At 32.8% G+C, this 15363-nt stretch overlaps 1 protein-coding gene across 1 annotated transcript; it reads right to left on the bottom strand.

Annotated features, from left to right (window-relative positions):
- Window positions 1-550: 550 nt before the first annotated feature.
- LOC132757984 (C-signal-like) lies at window positions 551-4580 on the bottom strand. The gene is made up of 4 exons (XM_060749483.1): window positions 4492-4580; window positions 3781-3971; window positions 2874-3020; window positions 551-1126 (listed from the first exon to the last, which is right to left on the bottom strand). Exons 1-4 carry the CDS (start codon window positions 4493-4495, stop codon window positions 902-904), a joined length of 567 nt encoding a protein of 188 aa, XP_060605466.1. The 5' UTR covers window positions 4496-4580; the 3' UTR covers window positions 551-901.
- Window positions 4581-15363: the final 10783 nt, after the last annotated feature.

Here is a 15363-nt window from a genome sequence, read left to right as displayed (position 1 = left end):
TAAATCTAGCCAGAATGGACATGTATGCTTAGATGACGACATATTACAACTTTTTAAAGTCAGCGGTTTCAGTTAATGTAAAAGAAACAGTGAATTTTAGAGAAAAAGCCGTACGTTACCACGATCAAACCGGTGGAAAATTCTCTCGCTTCGAATCTGGTGACGCGCATTTCAGATGAAGTACGGGACGAAACATCATGAAATAAAATCCTGTGTGCCAGGAAAATTGTGGAGAAGGTTGTTATATGTACCTTTACATCAGAACATCACGAATTTCAGAGAAAAAATGGAAAAACCTACTTTTTGGCTGCATCCGCCATCTTGTTTGTTTGGGTAACGAACGGCGTGATTCTCCCCCTTGATAAAATGCGGAAAGTGATTCTTTAAATAACATAAATATGATTTAAACTGCTTAATATTTAGGTGAAATACTGGCAATTTAAACTTGCTTACTGCATGCTTAACGCATGAACCCTGTAAAAGCAGACTGCATTGGACATCGTAAACGAGTCTATCTGTTACACTAGCGTACATCATTCAAGACAGTGAATAATTTTCAAACAACTTTATTATATCAAATGTAACAAAAACATTTTAAAATATGTTGTATCACGTGACTTCGCTTGTTATTTATAAAATATAATCATAATGACTGAGAACGAGAGCTGAGGCGATACAATCCACATCACTAAGTACTACATTAACCACTTCAGCACAACATTTACCACTTCAATACAATATTTACCACTGTAACACAACATTTACCACTGTAACACAACATTTACCACTGCAGCACAACATTTACCACTGTAACACAACATTTACTACTGTAACACAACATTTACCACTGTAACACAACATTTACCACTGCATCACAACATTTACCACTGTAACACAACATTTACCACTGAATAACACCGCCGTCATACGCTATCAGTTTTCCAGCGCTTTCCTTGTTCAATTTTTGAAAGACATTAATCATTCCTTGAACGCTAGCCTGTTTGGTTAGTGAAGCATTGGCCCCGCCCATGTCAGTTTGAACCCACCCGGGATGTATGCTAACGGCAAGTATACCTTGTGGAGATAGCTCTATGCATAGATTCTTAGTCAGCTGATTTAATGCTGCCTGAAAAACACAAATTTTATAACGATATATTCATTTTACTCGTTAAGTATACTTTACCAGATCGGGTCAACATGTTCTGTTTGAAACATTTCGCCAACTGGATCAGTCAGTTATATTGCGTGAACGTTTTTTATGGCTGATATAATTCTATGTTCAATAGGGAAAAATGCGGGTCGTGTTAGAATTATACATATACACATTAGAAATTCTTAGAAATCAAGGAAAAAAGGTTGTAGCTTGGACGCAAACATTATTTTTACGGTTCTTAAAATAATCTTTGAATATAATCGATTCTTCGGCCTTGAACAATAAAAAGTTGACTAAAAATATTCTACATGTCATAAAATTATATATACTGAAAGAAAAAAGTTAAGCAAGTTTTTCACACCTATTATTTTTTCTTTTTGAGCTTTCGAAAGAAGACGGTTTTATATGTAAATGATGTACTTATCGATGCTCTTTACACATCTAATGTGTTTGTTCGAAAACCGTGTATTTTATCAGCGAAGCGTAAGAAACTCGAAAATCACGTGCAACGTAAGCACGGCAATTTCGGTAGCGTGTAGAGTCGAGTAATGTACCTCATTGTTTTGAGCTGTTACCACAAACAAAATAACCAGTTTAAAACTCGAAGAAATTCCAATGGGGAGTCGCCAAGGAATGACATTAGAAGAACGTCAAAGAGCTGTAGGTATGCTCCACGCTGGTATGACGGCAAGAGCTGTCGCTCGGCATTTCAATCGCCATAAGTCTACAATTAGTCGCCTTAGAAACCGTCTGAGGCAAACAGGACGAGTCAACGACAGACCCAGATCAGGCAGACCACGGAAAACAACGCCACGCGAAGACCGTAACATCACGACGCTTTCTCGACGTAACCGGTTTATGTCCAGTGGGAAGATAGCCCGAGATCTCATGAATACTACTGGGACAAGGGTGTGCCTCAGAACTGTGAGAAATAGGCTTCGCGCGGCAAGGCTAAAGGCGTGTCGGCCTTACGTCGGGATTCCTTGTGAATTTTGACGCCTTACCCCTAACGTCTTTCAGGCTGTACAGTGAGCTAAGACAACAGGGTTTTGACAATTTATTGTTACAAACTAATTGAAAACTAAATGCTTTATTCAATTATGTACTTGGTTTAAGTCAAATTGGTATAGTTTCAATAAACCAGTGAAATATTTCCGAACTTGCTAAAATGTTTTCTCTCAGTATATATATAATTATATATATAATAATATATCATAACTTAAATCAAATTCTTTAAATCTGTTTAGTCGGAGTATGGTTTTACCCTCCGGACAGTAAATCACTTTGAAGTCACAGCACAGTTCAGTCACCTGTCCTGGGCTGACTGGCAATCAAATTACTAAGACTAGTGCCATCACTTTCGTACGGAACTGATATTACTTTTGTACATGTCAGAGCATTGGTACAGTGCGAATGACCGTAGAAAGGATTTCATGATCAATCACAACGAATGTGACAAGAACTGTCCGCGAATCAAAACTCACAGTATGTATGTAGTTCATGTTAAATGAGGGTCCATCTGCCCGATAAGGCACATACAGCAGTTTTCGCTGTCGAACACGGACCCCTGACTTGTCACCAGTCATGGCTTTAAAGGTTTAATTTTGAAACACAAAGTGGTGACAAAAACCAACAATCGGAACATGCGACAAATATATATCACATTGAAGGTCACATGATATGTCACATGACGTTATAGTTGATATACCAATAGACTTACCTTTGATTCCCTATACTGATAGTATGTGCCGACTGCATTACTCCCTATGGATCCCAATATACTTGATATATTTAAGATGGCGGCTCGTGACCAGCTTAATTCCCCGTCTCCCTGACCGGCAGCTTGCTTTAGTAACGGCAGGAACGTCTTAGTAATAAATAACAATGAAATTTATATCAAAGTTACGTGAAAATATCAACGGAATTTATATAAAAGTTACATGAAAATAACAATTGAATTTATATCAAAGTTATATAAAAAAAATAGCGCGTGCACTGAAATTTTTACTAAAATTATTTAATACCATCGTTCACAATACTACATTTCAAAAAATGAATAAAGAGTCACACGATTCTTAAAATTATATTGCAAAATTAGTGCAAATGACAATGTATTTAATAAGAGGTCCAAAAGGCAAGATTGTTTAATGTATGTCAGAAATGAAACATTAGGGACCAGAAATGTCCGGTTATGACGAACTTCTGACAGATACGAATTAGCAAGATTGTCTATATGCTGGCATCACCTCTATAGAAAAACAACAAAAACAAAAACGTAAACAGTTCCTATGATAAAGACTAAATCTTCTCCCCGTTAAGCAGGCGCGTTGGATGATTTTTTTTTACCAAATTGTAGTTTGTGTGACCGTCTGTATATAATGTAAAATGATAACAATTCTCACATCTCACGTTTTAGTAAGTTCAAAGGTCTAGTCATCTACAAAATTATCTTGCGCGTCACATGATAACGATATAACAGTAGGATGGGCGAAAATCAAGAAAAAACGTGACAAATGTTTGCTATGAAAAAGTGTCACTAAGCCTGGTAAAAAACGCCTCACAAGTAATGCAAGTCTACTAAATGTTAATACACTCAGTTTTAAATATATATAAAAAACACATCCTACCTTTGTTATGATAGCAGGTCCGACCACGTTTACTTTAAGAGTTTTAAGAAGATCCTCGGCGTTTATATCAATAATTGATTCCTTCTTCAAGTTGATGGCAGCGTTGTTAACTAAAACATTTAATCCTGGTGGACCGACCAGGTCACGTGTTTCTTTAAAGGCGGATTGTATACTATCTTCATTTTCAGCATCTACAACATTATTCTTCATTATTATTCTTTGTAAATGATAAACTACCACTACATTGTGATAAAACTTAAAGGTAATGAGGCTTCTGATTTATATTAATGATAATCGATGTCAGGGTATTTCTACCCGTTATTTCCCCCGGATAATTGCGGTGAATAACGGGTTAATTATAAGCCAATTTTGGAGTAAACATTGATAATATTTCTTCATAAGTTAAACTAGATTTAACACGGGTGGGTATCTTTTAAAAGAGATAGCATATTTAAACATCGCTAGAAATGACTGCCACTATAAAGCTGATGCTAGGTTAGAGGCAAGAAAGTTAAGATCACCTATCGTCAATAATGATCAATAATTTGAATGTCACTGCACTTAAAATATTTATTAAAACTTTATTGCATAGTTTAACATTCTCGTATTTATGAATCAATAGTTATAAATGTTTTAAATAATTAATAGAAAAAATCTCTTTATGGTTAATAGTTAATGCATGAAATGAATGAAACAGGAATGAAAACTCACCCATCCGTAATATTTTCACGCTTGGATACCTCTTAGACAACGACTGTAATTCCTGGATAATGATTTATAATATTATATCATAGATTAAAATTTCAGAGCTAAAGCAAAAAGATTATTTCACACTGGACTGTTGGTGACGGATACGTGGTCGACCTCCTCCTCACGAGCTGAAACTAGTAATCTACAGTACCACAGGTTCGATCCCACGCTCCACCATTAACACTAATCATGGTAATTCTACCATAAAACTTCCGGATGATATATTAAAACTTCTGTCCCATGTATTGGAACTATACACTGGGCATTAAAAAATGGACTTCAATTCGGTGTTCAACAACAATAAAAACTTTGTGTTCATGTGAGCAAAATTTAAAATATTTGATGAAAAGCTCTACAATTTCCTCTTTGCGATAGAATCTACTGTTTTCATTATCTTATAACTCATTCATTTTAATTTGCATATTTTAACGCAATGTAAGTTATCAATTTTTCTATAAACAGTCAAACGCAAAGTTATAAGCAAAGTAGCGCCTGGTAAATGATAGAGCTACCTCTTTCGGAGGTTTATGGTTAACCGCTCTACCGCTACTTCCCAGCTAGTGCATGTCGCTAAAATCAAGTGTCAAGTGTTTTCATTTTTATATATTATGTAAACTCTTTACCAAACATCAAAATTCGGAGAGTGCTATGCCATGTAGATATGATTAAAGATTCCTGAAAACGTAAAGTTTTATAAAGTTGCCAGCGCTATTAAGTGTTGAGAATTGAGTACAGCTCAAGCCGGTGCTAAAGGGCGTGAGGGATGTTGCACATATTCATTATCCCTCATGTACAGACACAATCAAACCGAGTCTACAATTCTCTTGTAATTTTGTTGTGATTAATGCTTCCGAGGGATCACTTTGCTTCCGGATTTTTATACTTCACACCAGCATGTGTCAAGTGCTGTGTGGCAGCTGTAAAAAGTTGCCCCGTACTTGACTTCAGTGTTGTAATATTTTTCTGGTCCTTCGGGATCATTGATGCCAGCGCTATTAAGTGTTGAGAACTGAGTACCGCTCAAGCCGGTGCTAGGGGGCGTGAGGGATGTTGCACATATTCATTATCCATTATGTACGGACTCAATCAAACCGAGTCTGCAATTCTCTTGTAATTTTGTAGTGATTAATGCTTCCAAGGGCTCACTTTGCTTCCGGTTTTTTTAACATTGTGTTTGAAATGTAATTGTGGCGGCGTTTCCCAATTAGCGTATTCAGCGTTGAAATGGACCGTTTCATCATGAAACAGGATATTTTCCCTCCAATGTTCATCTAAACAGCGATTCAGATTAAAGACAAATACATTTAAAGAAGTAGATATAAGACATAGAAATAAAATAAGGTTGAAATCAGATTAAAACATTAGTTAATAAAGAAAATATAAGATATTTGTTCTGAGAGACAGCTCTGTCGTGAAGGAGGTAGTCATGTCATCAAGGAGATAACTCTATGGTTACGCGCAAAGTGTCTTATTGATTGTGTATATTTTATATTTTATTCATGATATTTATCTTGGCACAAAAATTAAAAAAAAAAAAACAATATTACTTCGGATAATGTCGACACTGGTGTAATATTGACACCTTCTTCCGTTTCCTTATTATATTAACAATAAAGCACGTTTTTCTACTTGATTTAAATCAATTTTACGATGTCAGAACTATATGTGACGTCATCACTTCGACGGTCTAGTGCTATAAGGGCGTAAATGCATTTTTACAAGTTTCGGGAAATTGACAAAAAAACTGTCTGCAGACTTTGATCCTTTATCAATCATGATAAAATTTGGGACACACTTAGAACAACTAATATCGACTTTTTAAAAACATTTTTCAAATTAAAATAACCCATCACCTTAATAAAGTTCACGAATTCCGTTTTATGCCCTTACAATATTTACATTTCCATGCATCGGCCAATAATTCTAAAAAGACGTAACTAGCAGTTACGCTCTTTAAAATTGTTACTTCGACTAAGCTTAATAGGGCGTAACTACCATATATGCCCTTTTAGATTTTAGTGTACTCATTAATTTTTCAATACAATTATATAATTGTTTTTTTCTAAAACAATAATGAATTATAATAAGTGACCATTTTTAAAGTATCCTTTGTCTTTTGTCCTATGAAAGTGTATATGAAGGTTACATGACAGATAAATAAAACACGTATTGATTTTAAATGTTACATAATTATATGATTTAGAACAGTTTCTGTGTTTCATTAAATTAACTTCCAGCTGCTTATTATATAATTAACCTTAGAAGTTACAACAAATTGATTCTTTCCTAGAATTAACTTAAATGACTGATACATTCTGAGTGTGGAAAACCCACGTAGTAATGCTACATGTTAACACATTACAATCTAAGTTCTGAGTATTGTGTTGTAGTTTCATGTGGCCCATTGAAACCATTAATGGAAAAGGTTGTACTTAAGTTGGATTAAAATCCACATTAGGATTAAAGAAGAGATATTTCTAAAGAACTTTTGGTTAACGACGGACAACAGACATATTCCTATCACGGACAAAAACTCACCCAAGCACTAAAACGTCAAGGACGCTTAATGTACAATGATGCATATATGGCAGCTAATACTAAACATAAAGGAAACTTTGATACAAATTTTAACTGTTTAGTTTATACAAATTTATTTAAGTTTGTTTGTGTTGGAAGTTGTAAGCTTATCTAAACACACTTGAATCTGCTTACGTTGAAACAATACCTTGGCCCTTACGGGTTTTGAACAGTTAAACCTTTGGTTCTTGTTACAGTAGCCTGATTCAAGCAAGTTGAAAATATTTTTGTAAACTAAAACATACATTTTCAGACAAAACACACTTTTTATGTATTGAGGCATGAATGAATGATCATTCATAAGATACACATGAAATATTATTCATCAAATTATGTAATTTATGTATACATGTACATATTGTTGGAATTAGAATTACTTAAAAAGAACTGCCAAATACAAGCTTAAAAGCACTTTGAAATTTTGAAAGAATACACTATTTATACGACTAACAGATCCAAATTCAAATTTTATTGTAATTAACAATCAACTTTAGATCAATCAATGTCAACTGTATCTAACATTAAAGTGTGTGAACTCTATGCTACTATACCATAGTTTATTCCCGTCACACAGTGTTGTCCAATGGCCCAATGTACAATAACCTTCGTCATTATTTTAAAAAAATTAATCAACAGTTTTCCCATAAAGAAATTATAAATATTAGTTTTTATGTTATCTGGGTCTTTTCGAGCTTGACATGCACGGTGTCTCCTGTCATCTCAGAATGACTTCTAACAGAATTGGTGTGGATTTTGTCAGTTTCTAAAGTGTTTACTGCACAAAGACACATTGTTGAAAATGAAGCCACATGAGGCTATCGGAGTAGAATAAACATTCTTCAACATGACAAAATTATGAATGTTTATAAAGACATATTTAATGCAATATTGTTGCCTCCCTTTTGGAAATTTCTCGGTCTTTGGGAGGAGACATTCCTCCCATACCCATCTGATTATAGATAGGTACAGCTAGAGGTCTATATTTTACGAAACATACAAAGCGCCTGTTTGAATGAAATATTGCTATTTCTTTAATCATGTCATTTTAGTTTCTAGTGATTCAGTTTTACCCCCTTATCTTTAAATCGTATCCTTAAATGTGTCAAGGTATGTCCCTGACTCGTGACACAAAGTCTGAACGTGCGTAAGTGTGATTATTCGACTATCTGTTTGAACTAACATACCAAAATCTTAAAAAGGCCTAACTGCTACTTAGCATTTAATTAAATTTGAACACAGTGCAGTTATGGTGTAGTTACGCCCTTATAAAATTTTCCATTTGAGCTCGATGCACTTACGCCCTACCAATCATTCTTCGATATTGAAGCCAACTTAAATGCTAGGGAAAAGATAATTTGTCAGCAGGTGCGCGGTGACTTTCTGCATCGAATGGCGTAAAAACATATAAAAGGGCGCAAGTACTACTTCCGCCCTTATAGCACTAGACCGTCGACTTGCTCTTGGTCTTTTAAGCATTCTTCCTTTTCTATTAATTTCCAGTCAAGAGATGTCATTGCTCGTAATCTTATCCGAAAAACGCCATTAACAGAATCTTATAAGAAGGGTCGATAACTCAGGCACATAACTTTATCATCATTTCATATTTTTGTATTGGTTTTGATGCAAATAAACCTTAAATATGAATGTTATGAACATTTAACCAACCTTGGGTTTATCTCAATTATAAAACGCATAACAATTGTACAGAGGTGTCGAAATTGAACGATACTTATCTTCTTTGTCGGCCAGTTTCGACACGTATTCATAGAAATATTAAAACTTTAAATTCACAATAGTTACCAGCTCTACATGCATTAATAAATAATTCAAATATGTTAATTAAAAACAAAACAAAACATTATTTCTCAGAGTATATATACATGTTATAATTCACAATATACATATGCAATTCAAATATTCTTAAAAAAACAGGATTAGAATGAAAGACAATATGTCTTATGAAATTCTTCTCCTCAATTCTTCATCAAATGAACTATGCATTGAAATTAACATAAAGATTTAGCATCACCAGATTTCATAAGTCCTTTGATCAATCGCCATTTATTCTGCCTTTGCAGTCTGCTAACCCTGTATCTTCTTCTGGCACAGACATCCCTGTACAGTGTCATAAGAATTGAGTAATCTGCTCGTCCTATGCCGTTTTCTTATACTGTCTCGTCTACTGACAATTTGACAAAGGTATTCCGACTTCTGACGTGAGGATTAGTTAAATCTGCTGCTCGCCATAGGCCCTCTATTAACATTGGACTATTATCTTTGGACAAAAGTAAATTTCATAAACACTGAGTCGTCTGCAAGTCCTGTTTTGTCTACTAAGACATCGTCAGAATCAAATTCTGAAAATCCACCTATGCTGAGACTGATGACGACTTTAGTCAACGTAGCCATTGTCCTGGATACACAAATGATGGTGTCACAGACGAATAAGTATACTTTATGTTCGTTATAATCAAGTATGATTGCGCCGACGTACGATGTAGATATAAAATGTAGTTGTACAGACAATCGAATCGATGATTTTGAAGTTGCCTCTTGAGTAAGTGATAAAAAAACACCTTTGTTTTGATGGTCAATGTTTGTGCATATCTGTCTTTATTAAATAGCGCAATATATTTACTTCAAATCATTGCAAGAGCAATGTACAGGTAACGTTCGTATCGATCAAATATATATTCATGCATGTATTGTACTGGAAAGAATATAATTATGAACCTATCAGAACTTATAAGGAAAGTAATTTATACTTCGAAAATTAATTATTTTATCGTCATATTCTTTAATTAGTTTCAAATGCCATTTTATTGTCTTATATCAAACAATTGCAATTATATTTAATGATTAAATATGTTTTTTATAAATCTTTATCTTAATGCATAGTTAAACAAATAAATGTTTGATGTTCTCCTTCCATTTAAAAAAAATAGGAGTCTAAGTCGAAATTAGACGAAACATGTTGAAATCTATGGTCGTAAGAGAGATCTTGCAAATCAAACAAGACATTCGATCGTTTACATAATCAAGAAGTATTCCAAAAATGTTAGTTTCAATCGACACTTAATCTTTAGTGAGGAAAATTCTCTCAAAGTGTCGAAATTACCCGATGTTAATGTAATTACTATACATCTATATCATGACCAGACCTGGGGTAATCACTAATTGTAATCATCGATTTTTTAATTGATTACATGATTACACTGTAATCATCATGTAATTGATTACCTTGCTCAAAATTGATTACATTAATTGTAATTAATCAATTACAGCTTAAATACAGTCTGTAATTATGATTACAATTTGATTGATGTTGATTACTTTCAGATTTTACATGAAACTATTGAAATTCAAAAGATTTATTTCACATGTTACAGTTTAAAGGTAGTAAAATATCAAGTAACACATTTTAAGACATCACTCACAATGAAGATAAACTAAAGATATTAGCTCATTTTTACCCGAGGTACTCGTTTCGGCCATAGAATTGCACACTTCTGCATTACTTTTTCACAATGCCTGGTTATTTGCACAAGACTGGTCTCAACCCGGTACGGAATTAGACCCAATCAGTTGTTGTCTGTAAAGCAGTTTTGTTTTAAAATTTTAAGTGGCCCAATTTAAGTCATCTCTAGTGAGATTGGCCTAATTAAAGTGTATTTATTGCATTTGTGTAGTTTTTGTGTTTTATTGTTGTTTTTTGTGTATTCTCCAGGAACTCATTTGTTTGCGGAAGGATAAAAGATGTACTACCCACCAGGTGTCAGGTGTTTTTAAAGTGGTGAATTTAAACAGTGTTTCATCAGAATGAAGATTTTTTTTTTTTTTTTTTTTTTTTTTTTTTTGAAGCCCAAGAGGTAACTCCGTTTATTGTCCCCGTAATAGGTAAAATAGGGTCGGGGATCTATCCACTATTTTACCTTACAATTTATTATAATGTTACAAAAAACATATTACGGGCATTTATATCACACATTATTTTATAATACATACAATACACAGAAGATAAATGTTCTCTTGGGATTCAGAGTATTTCATTTCCACCAAAAACTGGATATAATATACACAGACTGTAATATATAAGTAGTTAATTCAAAAAAAGTTCTATCTATTTGCTATCATATCAACTAATGAGTACATAGATTTTTTAACTTTTGTATAACTAACTATTGAAGATGCTAGCTTTAAACTGCAGACAAGGCCTTGTAAAGATGGTATTATCTCCCTCCTCTTGCACAAGAATATATATCTTTTTAATTCTAGACAAAAAATATTAAATTGACATTGATCACCTTTTTTTGATACCCTAAAATAAATGTTTTACAATCAACCTTCCAATCAACATTATGACATTTTAGCAATTGTTGCACATCTGAGATAAAAGTTTTTATAACCGAACAATTCCAGAATAAATGAGATAATGTCTCTTTTTCTTCTTTGCAGAAAGTGCATTTATCAGATTGTGTCAATTTCATTTTAGACATTAAATAGTTTGTTCCTAGAATTCTATGGGTGATTCTAGTTTGAAGCCATTGAAGGGTAACTATCATTAGTTTCAGTGTGAACCCATTCAAACAGGTATTTCCCACTCAGTTTCATCAATGTTAAAAATAAGCATTCCATTTTGATATAACATGTAGTATTTGACAATTATCAATAAAAACATTATATATGGTAGAGGTTCCACTTCTACATAAAAGTATATGTTTTTATATTAAAGGGAATAGACGGCAATAATACATTGGTATTAGAATATTCTATTTTTAGAGACTTTATGTACTTTCTAATAGCACTTTTCAAACCCTCATAAACTTAAAAATTCATATTGTACCAATTTTTGTTTCTAAATTTTCTTTACTCACAAAATTTTAACATTTTTTTGCATAATATCTTTGATAAAAAAACACTCCATTTTCATACATTGATTTAACATACACAGGCTTTCTATCTATCAAAATATTATTATTGTAAAACAATGGACAGTTAAACAAACTGGTCTATATCTGTTATTTCACAATATCTATTATAGTCAATAAATGCTAACAAAACATCTTTCCAAAATAATTGTACATTGATTTAGATTCAATTTCTACATAACACTTTCCACAGTTAAAAAACTTTGTCATAATTAAAAATGTTACTAATAAATGTGAAACATTTTTTACCACTTCCAGTGAGAAGTCTTCTAAACCATGTTAATTTCAAACTTTTCATATATGCAAATACGATCAATCATTTTTAAAACCACCTTCCCTGTAGTTTTTATTAAAACACTAGATTTAATTTTTGATGGGGCCACCCCAAACAAATTCATAAAACATTTTGTTAATATCTTTGAGTATTTGTGTACTTGGGTTTGGAAGAGACATAAACAACTGTGTTAGAAGTTGGTAATATAATTGACTTAACAACTGTAATTCTACCAATAGGAGTTAACTCCCTCCTATTCCAATACTTTATGCAATTTTCTATTTTCTTAAATTTTATCTGTGAAATTAATATCTTACCATTTTTCTAAATCTACATGAAATTTATACCGAGCAATTTAAAAGCTCTGCCACCCCAGTTTAGTTTCCACTTTGTTTTAATAGATCTAGTACTATATTTGTTTAAGCCTATCCATATAACATGTGTTTTTTTCAAAATTTACCTTAAGTCCAGAATATTTAGAAAATGTATAGAGGGTATCTAAGGGTGTTATTCAAAAGAAGCTTCTGAACCATCTAATAAAAGAGAAGTGTCATCAGCGAACTGAGATACTTTATATTTTCACATCATTTATATTGATTCCTTTAATATCTTTAGAGTTTCTTATCTTAATTGCTAGTATTTTCAGCACACAAAATAAAGATATACGGACTTTATGGGGTCTCCTTGACGACAGCCTCTCCTATTTCGAAGAAGTCAGAGAGAAATCCATTTAACTGTACAGCTTTTTTTACATTTTTCATAAAAAGAGATAATCCATTGTTTAAAACATTGGACCAAAATTGAAGAAAGAGAGGTGTTTTTTATGAAATTAAAAGACAAGGGTATCAAAAGCTTTTTCAAAATCTACCATCAATAGCATTCCAGGAATCTTTTTTTTTCTGTGTAGTTCATGACATCATATAATAAACGTATGTTCTCACCAATAAATCTACCTTTTATAAAAACCAGTTTGATCAGAAGAAATTAATGAGTCTAAAACTGTTTTTAACCTATTGGCTATTGATCCTGACGCTAATTTATAAACAAACATTTAAAAGGGTAATTGGTCGCCAGTTTTTAAAAATTGTCTAGGCTTGTTATCTTTTGGAATGCAAGTAATAAATTCCTTGCTTCTGAGTCACTGACAATTCTTCATTTCTAAATCCATAATTTATTGCTCTCAAAACAAAATAACCAATTTTTGACCAGAAAACTTTATAAAAAATCAGCTGTGTAAAACCGTCTGAGCCTGGACTTTTGTCATTTTTCATATTTTTTAAAGGTGTGACAGTTCAGAGAAAGAAAAGGAGTCCTTCTAGACTATTTGATTGTTCTCTTGATAATTTGTATATATCATTTGTATTGTCAAGAAAATCATTAATATTTTTTCCCCAATAACATCAGCATTACTATATAAATTGCTGTAAAAATTTTTCAGTCTCATTTAATATTGATTTTTGGTCATAGATAAAAGACCCATCTTATAATTTTGTAGGTATGGAATTATTTTACTAGCATAATTATATTTTTCTAAATACAAAAAAATTTACTTGGTTTTTCCCCTCATCTATCCATTGTGCTCTCGATCTTATCATATGACCCCTTATTTTCTCAGTTCTTATTACTTTCCAGTTTTGAATGTAAATCAGATAAAGTTTCTTATTTTCTTCATTTATATTTGTCTCTATTTCTTGAATTTTGGAGAGGAGACTGTTTTCTTCAGGAAATTTCTTTTTTTGGTTTGTAACTAGAAAAAAGAGATGGTTTTGCCTCTAATTTCCATTAACAGGTTTCTAAAAAAAATTGATCATCAATACTAAATTGTTAAATCTTCATAATGAGATTTTTCAAACAGTCAATATTATATACTGGGCAACAAATATTGCAATATTACATCATCTATCTTATCATTAATACAATTTAAATATTCTAGGTCACATAATAAAGAATTATTAAATTTCCATAAACCTTTCCCATGTTACAATATTTTGTAAATCAATTTTAAGAATTATAATAGAATGGTCAGATCTAAGCTTACATCTATATCACAACCTCTAACATGTGGTAATAAATCTTCGTAATAAGGAAAAAATCCAATCTGGCTTGCTGAATTGGATTTGTGCGTCTCCATGTGTAAAAACTTATTGCAATTACCATTTTAATTCTCGAAATGGATCAAAGAGACGTTTTTGATCTATGTAATTCAACAATACAGATCTAGAAATTTTTGTTATTATTTATGCGATTAATAGTTATCATAATCTAATTCTATGATCTTGTACTAGAGTTAAATCACCACACCCAAATAAAAATATTATTATTTATATCATCTATTAACCCATTGCTTCATGAGCATTTTGTGAAAAATGGCTGTTTTCATTGAAAAGTCACCCGTTACAAGTTCAAATTGCTATAAATACTATAAAAACTGCTTCAACACTAATCAAATTGCACAAATGTTGACTGGACCATTGTCCTTGCAACAACATGCTCAGACTTAAATTTTTCTGTTACCATGGCAACGAGGGGGACATCTCAAAATTGCCAAAAATCACTATTTTGCGTTGATTTTTTCCATCAAAATTGATTTCAAAGTGCTGGCAACTTATCAATGGATTGAGATAGAGTCAAATGCTTTTCAGCGTTGGTTACACGTTACCTTATGATCAATCTGGGTCATTTACAGCCTCTCACAAATGTCCAAAATTTTCTTGGCGATGAGGGGGGACTCCGCCCCCCTTCAAACCCCCCCAAAACAGAAGGGGGCACATCCCCCTTCTGGCAACCCCCTGATGTATCTTTTGGTTGGGGGGTCCGCGCCGAAAAAGAAAGTCAATTTTTTACAACATTTCTCAAAACAAAAAACAAGTGTTTGGGGGCCTAAATAAGGCATTTTTTTCATCATTTGAGACAACAAAAAAAGGGGGGGGGGGGTGAAAAAGGCGTTAAAAGGCGTGTATATGAATAATGGGTTAACTGAAAATGAATGAAAAAATACTTGAAATTACCCTAAATCGCGTTTTTTCATGTTAAACCATGGCCTCTGTCATATAA

Source organism: Ruditapes philippinarum, unplaced genomic scaffold (assembly GCF_026571515.1).
Source record: "Ruditapes philippinarum isolate M1 unplaced genomic scaffold, ASM2657151v2 ctg18610_1_1_1_1, whole genome shotgun sequence".
Taxonomy (NCBI): Eukaryota; Metazoa; Mollusca; class Bivalvia; order Venerida; family Veneridae; genus Ruditapes; species Ruditapes philippinarum.
This window is presented reverse-complemented; position numbering and strand designations above follow the sequence as displayed.

Bases quoted from the DNA above. Each gene is read 5' to 3' on its own strand.
- LOC132757984 (XM_060749483.1), bottom strand. The intron at 3,021-3,780 runs GTAGGATGTGTT...TTTATTACTAAG, and splicing joins GACCTGCTATCATAACAAAG to ACGTTCCTGCCGTTACTAAA. The intron at 1,127-2,873 runs GTAAGTCTATTG...TGTGTTTTTCAG, and splicing joins ATCAGTATAGGGAATCAAAG to GCAGCATTAAATCAGCTGAC.